This window comes from Belonocnema kinseyi, chromosome 7, assembly GCF_010883055.1.
Source record: "Belonocnema kinseyi isolate 2016_QV_RU_SX_M_011 chromosome 7, B_treatae_v1, whole genome shotgun sequence".
In the NCBI taxonomy this organism is placed as follows: Eukaryota; Metazoa; Arthropoda; class Insecta; order Hymenoptera; family Cynipidae; genus Belonocnema; species Belonocnema kinseyi.
This window is the reverse complement of record NC_046663.1, coordinates 139,213,554-139,235,151: the sequence shown is the minus strand read 5'-3', so window position 1 is coordinate 139,235,151 and position 21,598 is coordinate 139,213,554. Positions and strand designations below refer to the sequence as shown.

Here is a 21,598-nt window from a genome sequence, read left to right as displayed (position 1 = left end):
GAAATGGGGTCAATTCTACTTGTAGTTCTAAGTTTCTGCAAATGAGTAATGTCCGTCTAAATTTCTAACCACCTGTAGTACAATGAAATGAATTTTATTGTGTTACAACGGGAACACTTAAGTTGTGTTGCGTTAAGCAAAATATCGTTAGGTTCTGTTAAGTTAGATTCATTTGTAGGATAAGATCGAGTTAACCTATTAAATATAGAACGCATTTAAGACTGAGAACCGTACGCTTACATAGCTACACGTGTGGTTGAATTTCATTCGGCTAGGTTATGTTAGGTCAGGTTTTGTTAGGTTAGGATAAGTTAAACCTCTATGTAGGTTAAGCCGAAGCTGAATGAAACGGTACCGCAAACACAACGGGACAACACAATGAGTTTAATTGTGTTACGTGAAGTTAAGTTAGGTTAGGTCAGGTTTTTGTAGGTTAGGATAGGTTTGACCTCTTTGCAGGTTAAGCCCAAGCTAATTCAAACGGTACCGCAAACACAACGGGACAACACAATCAGTTTAATTGTGTTTCGTGAAGTTAGGTTAGGCTAGGTTAGATTTATTTCTAGGTTGGGCTCGAGTTGACCCATTCGATGTAGCACACATTTGCTACTGGAAAAATATGCTTCCAGAGCTTTACGTGTAGTTCAATAAATTTCTGTTAATTCAGGTTAGGTGAGGTCAGGTTCTGTTGGGTAAAGTTATGTTAAATAAGTTGATATCAGGCAAGGGTTAATCCTTCACAGTTGTTGACATGTTTTTGAAATTAAAATTTGCATCACTGGCATTATTTTGAAATTTATTTGCCTCAGTGCATGATTTTTCGTCATTTTTTGAGGTTATGGCTCAACCATGACGTGATGGGTGATTTTTGATACCGAATTTGAATTCAGCGCCCCAAAATCCATAGGAATATGTGTGTCTTGACCAGATCCGCACACGTTTTTTTGCGTGTGGCTGTGTAATCTTCTGAGTATACAATTCAAATTTTGAAGACTTAAATTCCATCGAGTTGAATATTATTCATTTTTCATAGTAGAAAATAAAATGTTGAAAGTTTTGAATTTTTATTGATTCCATTTTCAAAACTCTAATCTGCAAACATTTCAATGGTTAACGTTTTGAAAATTTTCTGTTTTCTAAATTTCAAGAGATTTCAAAAGATTTTTAAGGATTTTAAATATTTGAGAATGTTTAAAAAGATCTCAAGGAATTTTCATCTTATTTTTATCATTTTAAGGAATTTCAAATAATTTTATCAATTATAGCAGGGTTGTTTAAAAAAACTTGAAAGTACCTTATAAATCTTAAAAAGATGTCAAGGTGTTTCAAAAGATTTTGAAGGTTTTGAAATCATTGAGTGTATTTTAAAAGTATTGTTAAAATTTCAAGGAATTTTCAAGAGCTTTGCAAAATTTCAAGAGATTTTAAAAGATTTTAAATATTTTAGGCTCTTTTAAAATATGCCAAGGAATTTTTAATGAATTTCGATGAATTTCAATAATTTAAAGAAATTTCAATAAGAAAATTAATCTTTTTTGTCGAAAATTTAATTATGATTAAACATTAATTTTTTTATAGAAAATTAGACTTGGTGGAAAATATATTTCTTTTGTGCAAAGTTAATGTATTTTATTAAAAATGCCTTTTTTTAGTATACAATTCAGTCTTTTCAGCGAAAGAAATAATTATCTACCAAAAAAAAAAGAATTTTTAACTGAGAAAATTCAATATTCAAGAAAAAACTCAGAAAAATGATTCAAGTTTCGAATTTAAAAAAATTTCAACCGAAGATGAGACATTTCAGGGTTCAGTATACAAAATTAATTTTCAGCAAACACTTGAATTTTTAACAAACTAATTTAATTTTCAACGAAAGAAGTTAATTTTCAACTCAAAAAGATACCTTTTTAACCAAAACAGGAACAGTTACATTTTCAGTTAAAAAAATTAATTAAAAAAAATGGAATTAACAACAAAATAGTTACATTTTCAGGAAAGAACGAATATACAAACATAAAGAGTAATAATATTCTTATGAAAAAGACGAATATTCAACAAAATACATGAATTTTCCAAAACACAGTTGAATTTTCAACTAAAAAAATGTTTAAAAAAATTTTAATTTCTAGCCAAAAATAGAATAGTTATATTTTCGGTAAAGATATGATTATTAACCGAAAAAAAGAAGTTATAACAAAATATTAAAATTTTCAACAAGAAAAAAATTAATTTTCAACGAAAGAGTGGAATTTACAATCCAAGAACTGAATTTTAAATAAAAATAGATACATTTTCAAACGAGAGGAATAATTTCCTATCAATTAAGGCGATTTTTCAACTACATAGTTGAATTTCCAACTAAAAATGATACATTTATAACAAAAAATTGAATAGTTAAATTTTCAGTTCAAAACTCAATTTTCAAACAAAAAGGCTTTTCAAGTCCAAAAAGAAAAAAATATCAAGATTTTAAAAAATTTGTATGTCAAAATGAAGTACTTTAATAGAACAGATGATCTTTTTTGCAAAAGCGCTGCATTTTCAAATCAAATATATGAATTTCTAACAGGAATGTTCATTTTAAAACAAATAAAAAAATTTTCAACAAAAAAATATGAAACCTCAATCAAAAAAATGTAATACTAGAAGTTTTAAACTAAAAACGAACGTATTCAATAAAAAAGAGTTTGACTTTCTCATTTGTTTCTAATAATAATTCAGTTCGCATTTGAGGCGAATAACGAGAACAATTGTTTTAAATAAACATTGAAATTCATTAATGTGTTGTCGACTAATGTAGTGAAATCGTTTGTTGTCGATAAAATATAATAAAATAAAATAAAAAATAAAATGGAATTTTCAATTACGAAGTGTTTGTTTTTTTCAGTTGAAAGTTTGTCTTTTTGGTAAAACTTTTCCTTCTTGTTTGAAAACTGATATTTTTGGTAAAAAATAATGATGATTTTTTTAGAAATTATTTTTTTTTCAGCTGAAAATTAAACTATTCCCTTCCTGGTTAAAAAATCTTTTTTAGTTAACACATTCAATTATATGGTTAAATTTTGTTTGGTAAATTCGTAATTTTTAAATTATTTTTTTGATTGCAAAGGTTACAATGGCATTCATGGTTGAAAATTTACCTATTTTATAGATAATCCGTTTTTTTCCAAATTAATTTGTTTGAAACTACGTCCATTTTTAAAAATATTTGTTTTAAAATAACTTTCCTTGATTAAAAATCCATTGTTTTTTGGTTGAAAGAGAATTTTGTTTTAGTGCAAATTTCGACTTTTTAGTAAAAATTAATTTATTTCGTAAATTCTTCTTTTCATTTTAAAATGAATTTTTTTGCTTTTTTATTAATTTTTTTTTTACTAAACATGTATTAGTTCCATTTTTTGTTATAAATTTATCTTTTTTGATTCAAATTCAAGTAAGTATATGTGTTTAAAAATCCATCTCATTGGTAGAATATTATTCTTGTTGTTCGTGTATTCACTTCTTTGTTGAAACTTCTAATCTGCGGTAAATTCGATTGTTTTCCTTTTGTTAAAAAATAAATTTTCGAATTTAAAATTCAACTGTTAAATTTTGTGTTAAACATTAAAATTTTTAGTTGAAAATTCTTTATTTCCGTCGAAAATTAATTTTTTAAAATTGAAAATGAACTATTTCATGTTTTGTTAAATACTTGTTTTTTTTAGATTTAATATTAATTTTTAAGTTAAAAATTTGACAATTTTATTCATTTTTTTACCATTTATTTTTTTTTCGGTTAAAAATTCTTATCTGGAAGTAGAAAATTATCATTCTTGTTTGAAAACTCATCTATTTTGGTACCAAATTCATTCTTTTGGTTGATTATTTAACACTTTTATTGAAAATTCGATTCTTTTGGGTTGAGAGAACATTTTTTAATACTTCAATTTTAACTGTCTCTTTTCTAGTTGAAAATTTATATATTTTTTCGTTTAAAATTGTTACATTTTTTGCATAAAAATTGACTGCTTTCAGTTATTAAAAGTTCATGTTTTTTTTTTAAATTAAGTTATTCTTCGTGTTTCTAAAAGAATCTGTTTTGGTTAAAAATAATTTATTTTGTCTTTTTGAAAATTCTAATATCTTGTTGAAAATTAATTTTTGGAATTAAAAAATTTAAACAAGAACAAATTTTTACCAAAAGAAGATAAATTTTTAACTGAGAAAGGTCAATTTTCCTTTCTCAGTTAAAAATTTATCTTTTTTTTTTTGTAAAAATTTGTTCTTGTTTAAAGTTCATCTATTTTAATTCAGAATTCATTTCATTCGTTAAAAATCCACCTTTTTAGTCAAAATTCTTTTCTGTTGATATAATATGATTTGTTTAGATAAAGATGAAATATTACATTTTCCGTTAAAAATTGATCATTTTAGTAAAAAATTCAATTATATGGTAAAAATATTTTACTCTTCGCAACAAATGTAATTATTCTATGGGAATTCAGGATTTTAAAACCAGAATAAATTTGAGGAGCAGCTGATTAGATCGTCATTCGTGAAGTCGGGCGAGCTCGGTTCATGTTCGCGCATTTTCGGCTTTACACGAAGCTGGTCTTCGCAGCAGCAAAGTGGGGGAGAATCTTCTCCCTTCATTCTTGTGTCGTTTTACCTCTCGGCTAATTCTTAGATCGTTTTTGCTCTCGCGTGTTTTTAGTTCTCTTTTCCGCAACTTATTTTTTAGTTCGCTTTTGCTCTGAGCGTGTCAAATACACAATAAAACTGTGTAATGAGGATTTACAGAGAGCCTGTACTACCACTGCATTACAAATATCCTCATCTCTCTAGCTCGAAAGCGGCCCTCACAATTTCCTCAGAACAAGAATACCTTCTGAATTGATCAGAATCACAATGCAAATAAGATTATTAAATAACATTCACACTAGAATTCTGTATAATAATAAAATGTTCAGATTACCTAAAATTGGAGATAATTGTTGCATGTGTAACCAAATTAACGTAAATAGTTCATATCATGTACTAGTAGAGCAGGGCTCGCCACTTCAAGCAGGTGCTGGCTGCCAAGACAAGTGTTTGACTGCCACCAAGTTTTTCTGCCATTTTTTTCTTCGTTTTCCAGGAATCGAGCAAAGGATTACTTTCACGGTAAATTACGTCTCGCCGTCATTCACGCCGGGGGGTCTGAACTTTTGTACTCGAATTTACAATACAATTAATTTCCAATTTCATATTTTATTTACAAATTGAACTAAATTTGGCTGCAAATTAAACCTCAAATTAAAGCTTTAAAAAGGTGGAAAATTTTGAAGGGTTTTGAATTAAAATTCAGAAAGACTAAAGAAAAACGACGGCCGCCAAAATCCCTTCTTCTTTATTTTGAAGAGTCTAAACTCTATTGACTACTGTATAATGACCGTGAAGGGCTAGGAACCAGTCGAACGAAAAGATTTATTAGGGCCAGCTTAACCTAGTCTCTTGGCTGCCTTCTGGTGAGCCCTGTAGTAGAGTATCAAATATGTCGATAAGAAAAAAATTAATTTATTATTAAAAGTGACGGAAAAGTGGTGTGATAAGTCTGGTTAAATATCTTAAACAAAACAGACTTCGAAAAGGGCAGAGAGGTAGATAAATTTATAAGAAAGCTGTTAAAACGAATGTGGATCAAAAAATACGAGAAGTTACGAGATTTTAGTTTTAAGTATCAGCATGTAATTAAAAATTATGCAATTTTCAAGTTTCGAAAGTAAAAAAGCTGTAATTTAAATTATTTTCATTCGAATTTTTTCAATTTTGAGGATTTAGAATGGGAAACTTGATTTTTGATCTTCAAAGCCATCCAAATTAAAAAAAATGTATTCATATATTTTTCAAATCGAAGAGTTTTTAATTCAATTCAAAAATAAAATATTTACAAAAACTTTTAAAATTAAATCATTTTAAATTATAGGAATTAAAAATTGAAGGATCTTGAATTGAAAATCTTCAAGATAGACCTGTTTAAAAAAAATGTAGAGAATTTTATGATTTTAAACTATGAAAACGCACAACGAAACAAGCTAGCGAATTTTTAATTGTAACCTCTTATTATGATGTAAAATATCAAATTAACTTATTCACTTTTGCCTGCGGAGATACAATTTAATATTTAAATGAAAGTTGCAGTTTACTAAACGCCGATTAAATTTGAAATTAATGTAGTATTAAAGCCGATTTAACCGCCAATAGTATATGGTGATGAGTGATACGCAGACGACAAGAGAGGAAGTGAGACGGAGTGAGGTGGGTGAAGAGAGGGAGACTTATTCGAACTCTTGCAGGATAAATAAGATTTTAATGTCCCTGGTGCGGACATACCTACGAAGATAAGTATGACCTCGCTTCCCGCGAGGCCCCTAGGGTTTAAAAAGGCGCGTTGTTAAAAATTTTTCTATTACTTTTCACATAGCATCTCTCGAATTCAGTAATGGATAATAAATAAGAATAGATTTTTGAAGTTAAATCTCTGTCGATTAAAGGGCACTGAAAAGGCATTCAAACTCAATGAACAGTGCCATTTGAATGCTGCTCGTTTAATACTAGTCAGATTCTAGTTTTAAATGTCCGCAGAACTTTCCTCTATACCTCCGACTAGGCTACTAAGTAGATGAGCTGAAGCAGATTAGAAATTTTGAAATTATCACTGCGAAAGTTGCAAATTCAGAATTGACGGGTTTCGTTAATTTCAGACATCTAACTATTTTTCAAGTTTAAAATTGGAATGAATATTATCTATATCGTAAATGGAATGAGATAAGCGAAAACAGACAATATTTTCTATTCAACTCCAGAATTGTATATTAGTATATAATATTTAATTATAAAATAAATACAATGAGAAAATTCATAACATAAAAAGTGATAATAATTTAAAGAAAATTTTAAAAAGGGATTCGGGTTGGTGGCGGCTAACTACTGTAAATCACTTTGTCCGCCTAGTGCGTGACGAATGCAACGGGAGCAATCCCTACTGGAAATCTAGACGATTTCTAGATAACTTCTAGACTCAGCTCGTCTAGCGAACGTCTAGGGCAATTTTATGGCGGCTGCCTTGTCTAGGGTTCGTCAAGTGTTCATCTAGCGGCATCTGGTAAGTTTTAACTGCAGCCAGGTATCGCACTAACGACCAACAGATTTATTAATGTCTATTGTATACTAACGCACGACCTGATTCTCGTTTTATTTCCAGCATTAAAGGAGTTTCCCTTACCATTTTTATTTTTATTGTTTAGTTGAGTTTCATTGGTATGACATTCAACTGTTTGTAAAGCATTAACTGGTAATTTTAATCTATAGCTTAACGCTAAATTTGAGACTTTTTTACTTAAATTTAAAGAAAAGTATGTTGTCAAAAGCATTAGCATGAGGTCTGCTATTTGTTAACATTCGCTAAAATACTCAGAATCTTTATAAAACCAAGCATAAAATTTTTTCTTTACAATGCCAGATAGCATATCGAAATTTTGTTAAAAAAATTAGCCCTATGCGAATTGCGAACTAATTGATGGATAATGATAAAATATCGCCAAAGCACTGTATATAAAATTAGGAGGTTCTATTTTTTTACGTTTTTGCAAGTGCGCAATATGATTTTTTTCATTTTTTACGTGATATTGAACATTAAACGCTAAATAGCTCCGAGAATAGTTATGTTTCAAAAAAAAATTCTTTCAGAATTAGTGCTTCAAAACACATGAGGAGATACTAAGATAAGAAACGAAGTGAACATTTTTAAATGAAAACAAAAGTTTTAGTGGTGGCCAGACACAGTTTCTAAAAATATATAAAATGTTAAGTGCTCAAAATGTACTCAACAAGTGTAAAAATCATATCTTCTTTCTTGATATTCTTTCAGGTAGCAAGTAAAAATATAAAATTGAAAATTATGAAAAAATTCCTGCTGAATAAAGGAATCAGTTTTTAATTTAGGAAAAATTAATTTTTTGCATTCGGCTAGATTAACCATTTTTTTAAAGTTAAAAAATCTGTTACTTAAAAAAATGTAATATTGCAAATAATGACAAGTTATTTTGTATTGACAATGATATTTCTGTACGAAAGGACCCCCTAGTGCCCTACGTCCTAACCAGCAAAAATGTACGTTTCATTTATTTCATGCCGTCCCGAATTTATGAAAATCCCAACATCTGGGAATTGAAAATGCGAAGGTAATAGCCATAAAAAAGGGAGGATGAACGCCACACATAATTATTTTTATAAATGTAAATTATAACAAATAAATATATAGCAGCATAAAATAAGGTCTCCATATTTAAAAATGTTTGAAAATACAATTATTACATTTTCTTGATAGTTAAACAAAATGTTGTGCTTTTTTAAAGCAAACTATTTAAGGAAAAGAAATTCAATAACATGTTTTAAACGTTTATTAGGATTGTATTTCATGTCATAAAAGAATAATTAACAAATTGACAATTAAAAATTTAAAAGATATAGTAATTGTGAATGCAAGGAGGAAGCAGACAAATACTTTTCATCCAACCACTGCACCGGGGGAATCACTTTCAACTTGTTTTTTGTCACTGAGATTATTGAAACGTCTTTGAACTCAAAAGTTCTTTATTTTTTATCAGCTTTAGACAGTTTATAAGTGGATTAAATCTCTGAAGAAAAAAAGTATTGAGCTCTTTGTGATATAAGTGAAGTTCAATTTATTTTTTATATATTTTAAATTTCTCTTTTATAAAATCTATTCCACATTTAAAACTGAGTAAACAAAAGTATGATAAAAGAATTTCCATAAACAGTAGTTCCATAAACCCTTAAAAACAGCTAAAAACTCGCTTTTTGCACTTTTAGGTTAGGATATCTTGAAAACCTGACGTATACGAGCGATTTTGAGCTCGGATTCGGATTCAACGCATCAAAATCCTTCGGAAATGTTTGGTCTGCTTTCTGGCTTTTTACCTTTATCAAATTTTGTCGACCGGCGTTATTGCTTAAGAAGTGTTATTTCGCAATAAAAACTTAGAGATTATTATATAAAAGAGTTGGATAAATTGATAACTGCGAATTTATAGAGGTCTTTTTATAGAAGAAAATCGTTTTTTTTCATTAAGGTTATTAAAGTATTTTTGCACTTGAAATCTCTTTAGTGTTTAATACTTTTAAATATTTTACAAATCTTTTAAATATTTAAAGAAAAAGGCATCGAGCCTTTTTTGAAATAACTAAAAGTCAATTCTCACATCTTTCTAAATAAAAATGGTCTATTAAAGTCTCTCAAAAATGTTCAATTTGTCTTAGAAATACTCAATTATTATCAGAAAGATGTTTGAAGAAACATTGAGTTCAAGAACTTTTAGTTTGAAGGCGGTTGGGGCTTACCATACGACTTGGTACGACGCTGCCTTGCAACAATAGAGATAGGTTTTAACACCGAGATCACAGTGCTTCGATAGCGAAGTCGGTAGAGCACGCGGTTAGGACACACTAGTTTTGGTAGTTTTGGTGGGGTTTGAATCTCCGGGGAGTGCGATTGCTCAAAGCGTTTAAGCATGCAATTATATGTGTGAATACCCGATACTATATATTCTTAGATTAAAAAAATATATTTTTGGAGTGTGTCAGAAATGTTTTCTTGGAAGTAAACTATGTTCTGCATTTGAACACCTCTCTATATGAAGTAATACAATAATGTTTCAGAGTATTACACCAATTTCATCAAATAAAATGTATTAAAGTTAGAAAGAATATTTATTGGTACATTATATTATATGCGTTCCTGGATTCACACTATGTGATGCCTAGATGCGCACTAGACGCTTCCTAGATGCCCACTAGACGCTTCCTAAATGTCGACTAGACACTTCCTAGACTCACACTATACGATCCCTAGATGCGCACTAGACGTTTTCTACATGCCCACTTGACGTTTCCTGGATGCGTACTACACACAGGTATATATATTTATAGGGGCGGCTTAAGAAGAATTTACCGTTTTACTGCTTATCTCATAAAAAAGGGACTGAGGACGGTGACCCTTGTGAATCTAGCAGTCGTCTAGTTATAATCTAGCAAGGGGTCAATTCTAGATGATGCGCTTCTAGGCGACATCATCTAGAAATCTTCTAGATTTCCGGTAGGTATATATATGACACGCAAAATATTTTATATAGCAAACAATGTATGGCATAAAACACACCAAAAAAACATTCTGACAAGAAACAAAATTAAAAACGTATCATTCACAGATGGAATGTAGCTATTAATTAGGTAAGTTAATCACTTTTCATCTTTTTATAAATGACTGCGGATATCGCTGATCTTCTTAAAAGCAACCGATGTACATTTGAGTCTTTAATATAGCTTAATCCCTTTTTAGAATAATATACGCCTAACGAGAATAGCTCAGTACACTATCGAAACTTTGCAAGTCACCTAAATTCGCGAAATAGGGTTATTTCGCAATTTCAACCAAAACAATTTTTAATACATAATTTTAAACTGAACTTAAGGCGGCCTATCCTTTTTTCCTGTTAGGTCTTTGAACAGAAAACAATTATTGAAAATTGAAGGCGGTAAAACCCTTATTCAAGTTGGTGTCATGTGGGTGTCACGTGACTCAGAGATTCTCATAATTATCAATGTAACGTGGGCATTATAGCCTTTGCTTTGAACCTTGTGTTTCGGAAAAAGACAGCTTCCAATCAGAAAATATTCGCTTCTCTGTTTAATTGAACAAAACTTACTACCGCATCTCCGTTATTTCCGTTCCAGCCATACCAATGTAACAGACAGAAAATTTGTGCAAAAAAGAATCAAATGAAATCTTTTGAGAATACGTACGTACATATATGGATAAAACATTTGTATATATTAAATACAAAATTGAGGTTCCAGAAGTTTCATCAATTATGACTAATTATAATAGAACGGTAATCCTATTCTAAAAAGAAGAAAGAGTCGAACTCGATATATATCGAACATCGTAACGCCTTTTCCTGATTGGCTTCTCATTTTGGTTTTAATATATATACAGTAGCGGAAACTTTGAAAAGCGACACATTAGTAGTTTTGATTAAATTGAAATGTTTCACCAAAAAACTGTATTTACTTGAAAAAATGGTTAATTAGCCAAGTAATTCTTCAATAAAAACATAATAATTTGATCGCTGTACATCTTTCTCATGTTTGAATATATGCAATAAGTAAATTGGTTATGTCAACGACATGTATGTTCAGGGTTGATAAGTGACGTGTCACTCGATCAGGGTTGGTAAATGACGTGTTATTTAACCAACATATAGTACTGTATTAGGACTCCGATGCTGTTTTAAAGTAGAAAATCGAACGAACCTATCTTTTTATCTCCTCACATTAGACAGAGAGGTCCGTTCAATTTTCGACTGTGGACACAGTATGGAAATCCCACTGCTGGAACGGTAGCTATGGGTAGATAAATTAAAAGAGTTTAAACAAAAGATGGAAAAGAAAAAGGTTAGGTATGAAAAGGAGGAGGGAATAAACTCGTTAATTGAAAGGTTAAAGGGGTCGATTGAGAAAGTAAAGGATGAGCTGGGTACTAATGAAGAAAGAGTACGGGGAAAGAGAGGCTGGTGGGACGAAGAATGCTCGGAGAGTAAAGAGAAAATGAAAGAGTGTGTCAGCAAATGGAGAAAAGGGGAAATGGAGAAGGAAGAGTATAACGGGAGGAAAAAAGAACATGAGAAGATGCTGGAAAGAAAAAGACAAAGGGGAAAGGAAGAATATAAAGCAGAAGTAGAACAAGTGATCAAATAAGGTAGGGTGTGGGAGGTGATAAATAGGGATAGAGGGGAAAAGAAGGGCGTTAACGAAGAAATAGAAATGGAGGAATGGACGGATTATTTTAAGCGTGCATTAGGGGGAGAGCAAAATAACACCAAAGGGGAAAAGTGTAGGATAGTCCAAGGAGAAATGGAGGAAGAGAACGACTAGAAAAGAAGTGGATGAGGCAATAAATAGGCTAAAAAGAATCAAGGCGACAGGAGAAGATGGAATGGAGAACGAAGGGATGGAGAACGAAGCGATGAAGTATGGCGGAGAAGGGATTAGGGATGGGATGTGGAAGATCTGCAACAAGGTCATGTAGAACAAAAAGAAAGTATCCCACATAATCAGACGGGATTTCGAAAAGGGATGGGAACTATAGACAATATCTACGTACTTTACTACATAGTTAATCGAAATTTGAGGAGCAAGAAACGGAAACTAGTCGCTTTGTTCGTAGATTTCAAAGCAGCGCTGATTCAGTGAACAGAAAAGTGCTATGGCAGGCAATGAAAGAGACGGATGTAGAGGAAAATTTGTTGGAGAGAATAAAGGAAATTTTTACTGAAACCAGGTTTACGGTGAAAATAGGAAAGAAAAAAGGGCAGGTTTTCTGGACAGGTAGAGGTCTAAGGCAAGGGTGCCCTTTGAGTCCGTTACTATTTAGTATCCTGCTGACAGACTTAGAGGATAAGCTGAAGGAGAAAGGAAACGAAGGAACGGTTTTGGGTAATAGCAAACTATACTCTCTAGCATAGGCGGACGATGTAGTTCTGTTAGCAGATGATGAGAAGCGGATTAACCTAATGATGAAAATCTTCGAAGAGTATGTGGGAGCAAAAGATCTGACGGTGAACGTTGAGAAGACCAAGGCGATGTGTTTCAGAAAGAGAAACACCATAACAGACTAAGTTTGGAAGATGAACGGACAAACAGTGGACAGGATGGAGGAATTCTGTTACCTAGGTTTTTTGGTTTGATGCAGAAGAGGGAAACGAGCTGCAGACGAGAAAAAGAATTGAATCTGCGAGTAAAGTAATGGGCCAAGTATGGGGTATAGGAAAGACAAGGTTCAAGAACGATTGGAGAGTGAGGATCTGGTTGTTTGATGCGTTGGTTTGTGCGGCGTTGTGTTATGGTGTGGAGATCTGGGAGTAGAAGGAACATAGGAAAGTAAAGAGCATGCATGAGCGATTTCTGAGGTGGGTAATGGGGGTTAGCTGGAGTTGCCCAGGATAAATGTTAAGAGAAGAGTTAGGAAGAGAAAATATGGTTACTAGACAAATTAAGAGAGCCTGGAGGTTTGAAGAGAAGCTAAAAAGGGGAGAGGGAAGCAGAATAACAAAAGCATGTTTAGGCGAAATTCGGAACAATGAAGCGAGAGGCAATTTGGGAAATTCAAAATGGGAGGAAGAAAGGAGGAAAATGAGAAGGGCTTGTAATATTCGAGAAGGGGTTATGGAGTGGCAGGACATAGAGTTAGAGCTATTAGTTACACAAGGAGAAGAGAGATGGATAAAGATTATAGATTTGAGGTACAATAGATGGTTTATGATGGCCAAAGGGTTGACGGAACCAGAATATCTGCAAAAAATAAAAAAGGAAGAAAAATGGAGTAGGCTTGTACGGTTTAGAATGGGAGGAGTAGTAAGAGCATGCAGATATTGGATGGATGAAGAGGAGAATTTATGTAGAGTATGTGGATACGAAATCGAGTCAGGGGCACATGTATTAGAGAGATGTGCAGGAGAGGAAGAGGGACAGTTGAATGTGGTTGAGTGTGTAAAATTCTTGGATGGTAGAGGACAGGGGGTGATATGGATGAAGAAATTGGAAAAAGTAAGGGAAAGCAAGGGAGCAGGGCAGAGCCAAACGGGTGATCCTGAAAAAGGACAGTAAAAAGCGAAAATTGTTTTCAAAATCGTGGAAAATGCATTTTTCTATGGTAAGAGGAAACGGAAGCCCTGGAAGCTCGTTCATTTTAAGCATTAATGTTACTATTGTTTATCCTACGTAAAGCGAAAGAGTAGAATATAAGTAGTAGTTAAGTTAGAATAAGGATGGAATTGTAAATAAATGTACAGGGAGCCGAGGCCCTCAAAACCGTAAAAGGGAGAGATTAAATACATACATATAGGTATACACACTACATTTACAGTTTTATGGATGCTTCATTGTAGTTTCACCTTCTAAAAAAATGTTTACATAAACTATTTTATGGTCATATTTGAAATTTACAATTAATTTATTATGGATAATTTTATAAGGCGAAACATGTGTAGCTACCAGAACCGATGATATAGTTAAGACAATGTTTCGTAAATTTAGTAAGGATGCGAGATTTAGAGATATAGTAAAACAGCTGTATTATCAGAACGAAATGTTGATGTTGAAGAAATAATTAGAGTCGTGGAGCAATTGGACAAAGCCACATAACGAATATAAATATATAAGTGTAGATAGTGTTCAAAATTGTGATAATGGAGATATAAATGTTGCAATACTCCTAAAATACTTGAATACGTTGAATCTGCCCAACCTTTCTCCTCATCATTTACGATTAAAAACAATTGTATTGTTATGCTGATTCGTAATATCTGTATTAACGAAGTTTTATGTAATGGAACACGTATGCAAATAGTCTTCTACGATGTCACATTTTAACAGGTAATAAGGCAGGTGAAATTTTCCTTATAAATCATTTACATTCTATTGGAAAAAAGTTTGCCCATTTAATTTTAAGCAAGATAATTTCCAAATAAACTGGTATTCGCAATGACTATTAATAAAATTTAAGAACAAACTTTCGATAGTATTGGAGTAGATCTTTGTAAAGATGTCTTTAATCATGTAAAGGATTAGCTGGCGTAAATAAATTGAGCAGCAAGCTTTTTCGTGAACCAAGGTTCAATGATAATATTCCTCGAGTCCTCAAGATATTTAAACCATGCATAAATAATTTTTTTAAATGGATTTACCTTTTTTTTGTTTACGCTACACTTTTAATTATCAGTTACTATCTAATAGTGAGAGAATTTCCATCATTTTACTTTCAGTAGGAAATAATTAGTCTACAAAATCGTGAAGAAGCATATTATTGTTCAATTGAAAAGTTGTTCAAAGTACTGGAAGCGATTAACGAACAGAATTAAGACTGAACCTAAAGAAATAATAAATTTTCGAGTTGATAATAAGTTTAAGGAATGAATTACAGATTGTGAACCATTTTCCATGAAAAAATCGACCTATTTTAACCTCAACAATTAATGTGTATTGTACCGATTAAAAGTATAAGTATGTATAAGTATAATTAAAAGTATACCTTAACTCAGGTTGAAATAAACAAAAATTAAAACCTAATTACAGAATAGTAAACATAGGAAGAATTTAAACTACGAAATGAACAACAGGAGCTTACTCGATGATTGTTGCATTTGCCTATATGTAGTATCGTTAGAAAATCTCTTCTTATACAAAAAATTTTTCCTAAAATGTTTAAATAACTATCGTTTATATTGTACCATTTACAAAATATTACACATAAGCATAAATGCAGCTATAACCTTTTTAATTATAAGGACAACTTTTATATCTCTATTGTATTCATTAAAATCAGTCTTTTTTTTTATTGCTTCCACTACTTTAATTACCTTTGAAATTGAATTATATGTTGCTTGTTCAAGATATCGTAGACTAATTTTGCTCCTTTAATATAATTTTTCGTGATTTTTTAATTCTGGAACACTCGATTAAAAAGTATATAGTGATTATTTTCATCGCTGTTTTTATCACTGTTCACCTTTCGTTTTCCTTCTTAATTCACTGAACTATGATTACTGAATTCGAAAGATAATTTATTATATTATTTACTGTACGTGACCGTCCATGAAGAAAGGGACCTGATGCGGAAAAAATAGATTTTTATTTTTTTACGCTGAAATTTTCATGTTATTAAGCTACAAAAATAGACATAATAAGCGTACGCGAAGATGAAACGAGAGGCCTGCGATAACCAGACCCACCACTCACCACTACTTGGTATAGCCGGGGTGGGTCAATGCTTGACGAATTAGGTCCCTTTCCTCGCGGACGGTAACATATATTTCTATAAAAGTGTGTACTAAAATTTCGGATATGACGACACATTTTTCAAAATTTTTTACTTAAGAGTACACACACGCGAAGCAGTGTTTCTAAAGTTACTCAAGTAAAAATTAATTTCATGGTTTTCTAATGGCATTATTTTGGAGTATCATAAGCAGTATCGCGCCTCGCTATTACCAAACAACTTCAACAGCAAATACCTGGGAAAATGAAACCTGGTGTTTTTGTAGAAAAACGACTATGCACTGTTAAAAAAGTGGTTGAAAATTGCCGCTTAATCAGTAGACATAAAAATACCAGTGATTAACGTGTTGATTTTACTACAATGATTGAAAATTATTGTGTTATTTTTAAATCACATGCAGACGGGAAAATTCCCGTAACATCACTTTCAGACAGTGTAATTTCACGTTTCTCTTGTAAAATTCAACTTTTAATGTAAAATCGCAGAAGCCATCTTGAGACAAAGACGCGCCTCACATCAAAATTGACGTACGATTGTAACTGTTTAATTGAAGAAGTCCATTTATAAATATTATACATCCAGGCAATCTAAAGGACGTTTTTTCTCTATTTGCACAGAAATATCACACTCATAAAGGAACTTTTTCTACTCGCCTTATAGAACAAATATCAGTATTAGCCTATGTGCGTATTTATAGGAGATAAGGTTTAGAAGATTGATAGCTATAAAACCACGCATTAGAACAGGTACAGTTTTGACAATATGAATTAATCCCAACTTTATGCATAGAGGGGACGAATTCATATTTAAAATATACTTCATTCTATACATATAACACGCTAACGTGTAGTTGTGTTCTCGAGCGACACCCGCCCGCCAATTTATTCTCCTCGGCAGTGAAATTACAAAATTCTAGTCAAATTTCCACTATTCTGCTTTTTTACACTTTCCACGTGAATTAGATTACAGTACATTTTGTGATTTTAAAGAAACTTGGTAAAAAGTGCATGGTAATATCAATTATAATATGGTAAAAAAAATTGATACAAATATTGTGGAAATGCACTGTTAATCGCTGCAAGTTCACAATAAACTTGTAAAATTAACGCATGAATCATAGTAGAACGTTTACTAACCGACTTGCAATTTTCAACCACTTTCTTTTACAGTTTATCTTTGCACAGTAAACAAATATTGATTTTCTTTACTCACTTCCAGATAGAAGATACAGTCCGTGTGGATCGACAGCGAGACTAGTGACAGCGTCTAAGTGTGCGACCATTGCATGTGCTAGTGTTGCAGAACGATGGTCGTAAAAGCGAATGTGTCTATCTTCATGAGCCGCAACGATTACTGGTAATATAGGGTGCGCTACGACGCAATTTACACCTTTTGTTCCATTATTTTCCAACCTACAAACTGGTGTTGCAGTTTCGGCGTCAAAAATAACACAAGCTTCTTCATAAGCGACAACCAATTTATGAGGTTCGTCTCTTACAAAATCCACGGAAGTAGGAATGCCATCTGCCAATTAATATTAAACATAAATTCTCACATGTATCGTTATTAAACCAACGAAAAAAAGAAGATACTAACCCTGCTCTGATGTAAACGTATTAAGAAGAGGAATCTTATTTAGTGGGCTCCACAGTTTTACAGTTCCATCAGCACTTGCAGACAGTAATTGAGATCGTGGATGATACATGCTTAATCCCCAAACTGCGTCACCATGTCCAGCCAGAGTATCGCTCAGAACACTAGGGTCGTACGAATCATATGGATCTATATTGGAAGATGGAAGCATCCAACAGTGAATCATTCCATCCAATCCTCCGCTGTAGCAACGACTTCCAGTACTGCACATAGCCAAGCATAGAACAGGACCAGTGTGTGACCTAAACGTGTAGAGTGGTTCTACATCCAAGGACGCGGATCTGAAAGAATTTTTAAACAAAATATGTTTATATTGGAGGTGTTCGGAATTGACCCGATTAGTTCTTTTGTGTGGCTCCCATAACTGCAATCCTTGCTATTGGTTTACCAACAATATATTTATTTTAAACATTTGCCCATTCATTGATTCTAAAATATTTCTAATTTTAAACACACTTAATTACTAGGGAGCGGACCAGATAAGGTATAAACTTGACTATGAATAGTCTAGGAAATGAAAATCCCTGCATGTAGAGGAGCTTAGCACTGAGTATTCAGGGAGTCAGGAAGCCGAATACCTGAATACTCATAGCTAAGCCCCTCGGCTCGCAGTGGTTGTCTTTTCCTTGACGATTCGTAGCTAAGTTCATAAATTATCTATTCGGCTCACTACTTCTCATTGTTTCGTGAGAAATCAGCTTTTGTATTTTGGCAAGTAGCCTTTTAGAATCTTTGCGTGTTCGTTAGCAAGCCATTTTGGATACAAATTTCAAAAAGTGGGCACATTTTGATTATTTTTAAGACAATCTTTTTTTCAAAATTCAAAAATTTTCTGTAAGATTATTCATAGTATTCAAAAAGTCGAACAATTTATCTTCATGACTTTTTTTTAAAAACCAAATTTACCAGAGTTATAGCATTTACAGAATTCAAAAACACACACGCCAATGAACATTTTAAGCCAAATAACACACGATATGAAAAAAGGCAAGAAAAGAAACATGTTGCTTTTTTTTAATGCCCACATGAGTATCATAACAGCTTCTTGAATTTTCTTAAGAAATTAAAAATTCAAATTTTGACAGCACACAAAATAACGGAAAAATCCAAAAATTATATATCCAAAAACTATATTGCAAAAAGATACTGATAATGTTTTGTTTTTTAATTGCCATAATTTGTGATAGAGAAGTAATTTGAAATTTATTACTTAAGATAATAAAATTATAATGAATTCAAAAAATGAATCTTTGGAGTTTTGTTATTTTGATAGGTCGTCATCGTTCACAGCGCTCCATTAATCCTTCAGTCATATACCACATCCCCACACACTTAGAATAAGTTCGTTATTTTTTATTTGACTACCAAAATATTCACTAGAACTAATTTATATGGCAAAACAACGTTTGTCGGGTCAGCTAGTGTATATATATATATTTTTTTTTAAAATTTTGCATAAGGACAACCGCAGGATTTCGCTGGGAGCGGGTGCTAATCTGAAAAATTGTACCCGCTCCCAGCGAAATCGCGGTAAAATTTCAGCCATAACCACATCTCACGTCCGTGAGATAGGTGGTTACAGTCTGTAACGGAATCAATACGACGATCCACCAAAAGCCTCGTGCACCCTAAGAACACGGAGCGACCCAAGGACTACCGCCTTCTGCATTTTTCCCGCAAGTGTTTTAGCATATTGTTGACACGCAGGGATGCTTTTTAGGCCATTAGCGAGTGAAAGCTTGGCACCACCAAGAGCGCCGATGATAAGGACGATTAATTTAACAGAATATTCCGGGTACAATCGTTGCAACTCCCTTATAAGGTCTCGATAACTCTCTTGCTTTTCATTCTCCCTGGCTACCTTTCTTGTCCCGATATCGAGGGATCTGAGCTCGTTCTTCGTCCATGGAACTACTCCAAATGAATGGAGTACTACCGGGACGGCAAGCATGTTCGTTGCAGATACTTTGTTTCTCACCGACAGTTCGGAGGACCAAATCTGCCGGATGAGACGTTTGTATCTGCTTCGGAGAGTATCCTTTATAGATGTCACATCCTGATATCCCGCTACGCCTTTCTTTGAGCCTCGTTGTTCTTACATTTCTTGCCACACAGGTTCAATTACCCGAACAATCCTATCATTTAGGATAGCTGTGAATATCTTACACATTGTGTTCAGACAAGTGATTGGCCTGTAATTCTTTGGGTCAGCCAAGTTGCCTATTTTCGGCAGGCGTATTGTGCGCCCTTCCACCAACCACTCAGAAATCGGCTCTTCCGACTTTCAATATGAGGTGAAAATACGGGCCAAATGCTGATGGGTTGAAGGAACCTTCTTCCACCAGAAGGTTTCGATACAATCTGGTCCCGGTGCGGAATAGTTCTTCATCCCTCTTAATACTTTTTTCACCTCCTCGGTAGTGATGGGTGGGCATTCTTTATCAGGTGTTATGAAGGCATCACATAGCTCCTTGAAGCTATTTATATTTTCTGAGTCTTCATCCAGTCTATGCTGCATTTTGTAAACTTCTCTCAAAAATATTTCGGCCTCCTCTGGTTTGGGCGGGTGTTCGATAGTAACTGGAGGGTCTTGGAAGAGTCGAGATGGGTCAGAAAGAAACTGTTGATTTTCTCTGACACACCCTTCTCTCCGCTCTAGGCTTCTCTGATCGTCAGATAGTATCCGTATTCTCTCAACAATGTGCTGCCTGATGGTCAGCAGCTTTGACTTGTTTAGGGTGTGATAACGGGTCCGGAGTTCGAGCGTGAACTTTCAAACCTTGGCGGTAAAATTACAGCCAGATGTAATGTAGTCAGTTACAAACTGAATGCGGGGCGCGTACTGTCTTGCCCAGCCTATCTTTATGGCAAGTTGATGAATTCGTCTTCTGGTCTTATGATCAATCGTTGGTTTTGCTTTACGGTTCGTATCGGCCAAAGCTCTCGCTGCATTATACACACAATAATTGATAGCTCAGAGGTCGGATTCTCCGGCAAAATGTCCACGAAGCTCGTTATCCATTTCAGCTAGATCTTTAGTGTCGCCTTTCTTTCTTTGCTGTCGGCTTGTTCTAGCTGTGGTAGAGTAGGCGTTCCGCTTACATAGCCCCTTTTTGGGAGTAGTTCAGCATGGTTTCGCAGACGTTGCTGCGAAAAGTGCGATAACTCCGGGTGTTTCTCGCACCACAGAGCATGCAGCCGTGCCATGTAACCCTGTTCAGGGGCCACACTCGCATCGTAGCACTCTAGCAAGTCGTGATTCAGTCGCTCCGTCCACATAAAGGTCGCGAGATCCAGTCGATCCATCGCATTGAATCCATTTTCATTGGCTCCCCCAGCTCGAGAGTCGTCGGCATTGTTCGCCGACCCATTGTCGGGAGCCCTGCGCGTTCGGTTGTTTTGAACCGCACTTACTACAACTATGTTTGGTGTTGTCATTGTTGTTCCCACGAGAAGCTAGGGAAAGGAGTTCGTCCTTCCTTGTTCTCTTAGAAAAATAAATTTACCCACGTTTTTTCATTTGCAAAAAAAAAATATTTTTAGCCGTTGCTCTGGGGCTTTAAAGTTTCCTGATTTAAAATAGATAAGTCCTAACACCAGTTACAGGTTCGACCCGGCGAGCAGTTTTAGATTTATTAACTTATTATAACTCTGCCTTTCTACTCATTGTCAGTGACCGTATTTTGGGATCCAGCTAATAAGGTGCACAATGGGAGGTCCGACCGAGGATAAACTTTTTTGCAGCCGTCCACCTGTAGTCCCTTCAGCCAGTGTTTAACTTAAAGGTGTCAATTTTCATCAGCTTTTCTTACTCTTTTCTAAATTAAATAAAAAGTTTCTTCATTTTTTTCAGATTTCAAATAAACTGACTTATAATTTCCTGACCAAAATCGAAGAAGTCAAACTTAGAAACATTTAACATGCTAAACTTCATAAGACATAAAAATGGCAAGACCAACGGCTATTTTTTTTTGCAAATAAAAAAACATGGGTAAATTTATTTGCCTACGAGAGCGATTTGGTCAACGTGCACGTTGAAACTTCTCAAATGTCATTTTTTGGGCCAGCCTA

At 33.4% G+C, this 21,598-nt stretch overlaps 1 protein-coding gene across 1 annotated transcript in view; it reads right to left on the bottom strand.

The window, feature by feature from the left end:
- Nucleotides 1-17,078: 17,078 nt before the first annotated feature.
- LOC117176693 (striatin-4) overlaps nucleotides 17,079-21,598 on the bottom strand; it is a 292,342-nt gene continuing 287,822 nt past the window's right edge. The window contains exons 12-13 of the mRNA XM_033366947.1: nucleotides 17,471-17,808; nucleotides 17,079-17,398 (exon numbers count right to left, since the gene is read on the bottom strand). Coding sequence (XP_033222838.1) covers nucleotides 17,079-17,398; nucleotides 17,471-17,808 — 658 coding nt within the window. The remainder of the gene's footprint in view (nucleotides 17,399-17,470; nucleotides 17,809-21,598) is intronic.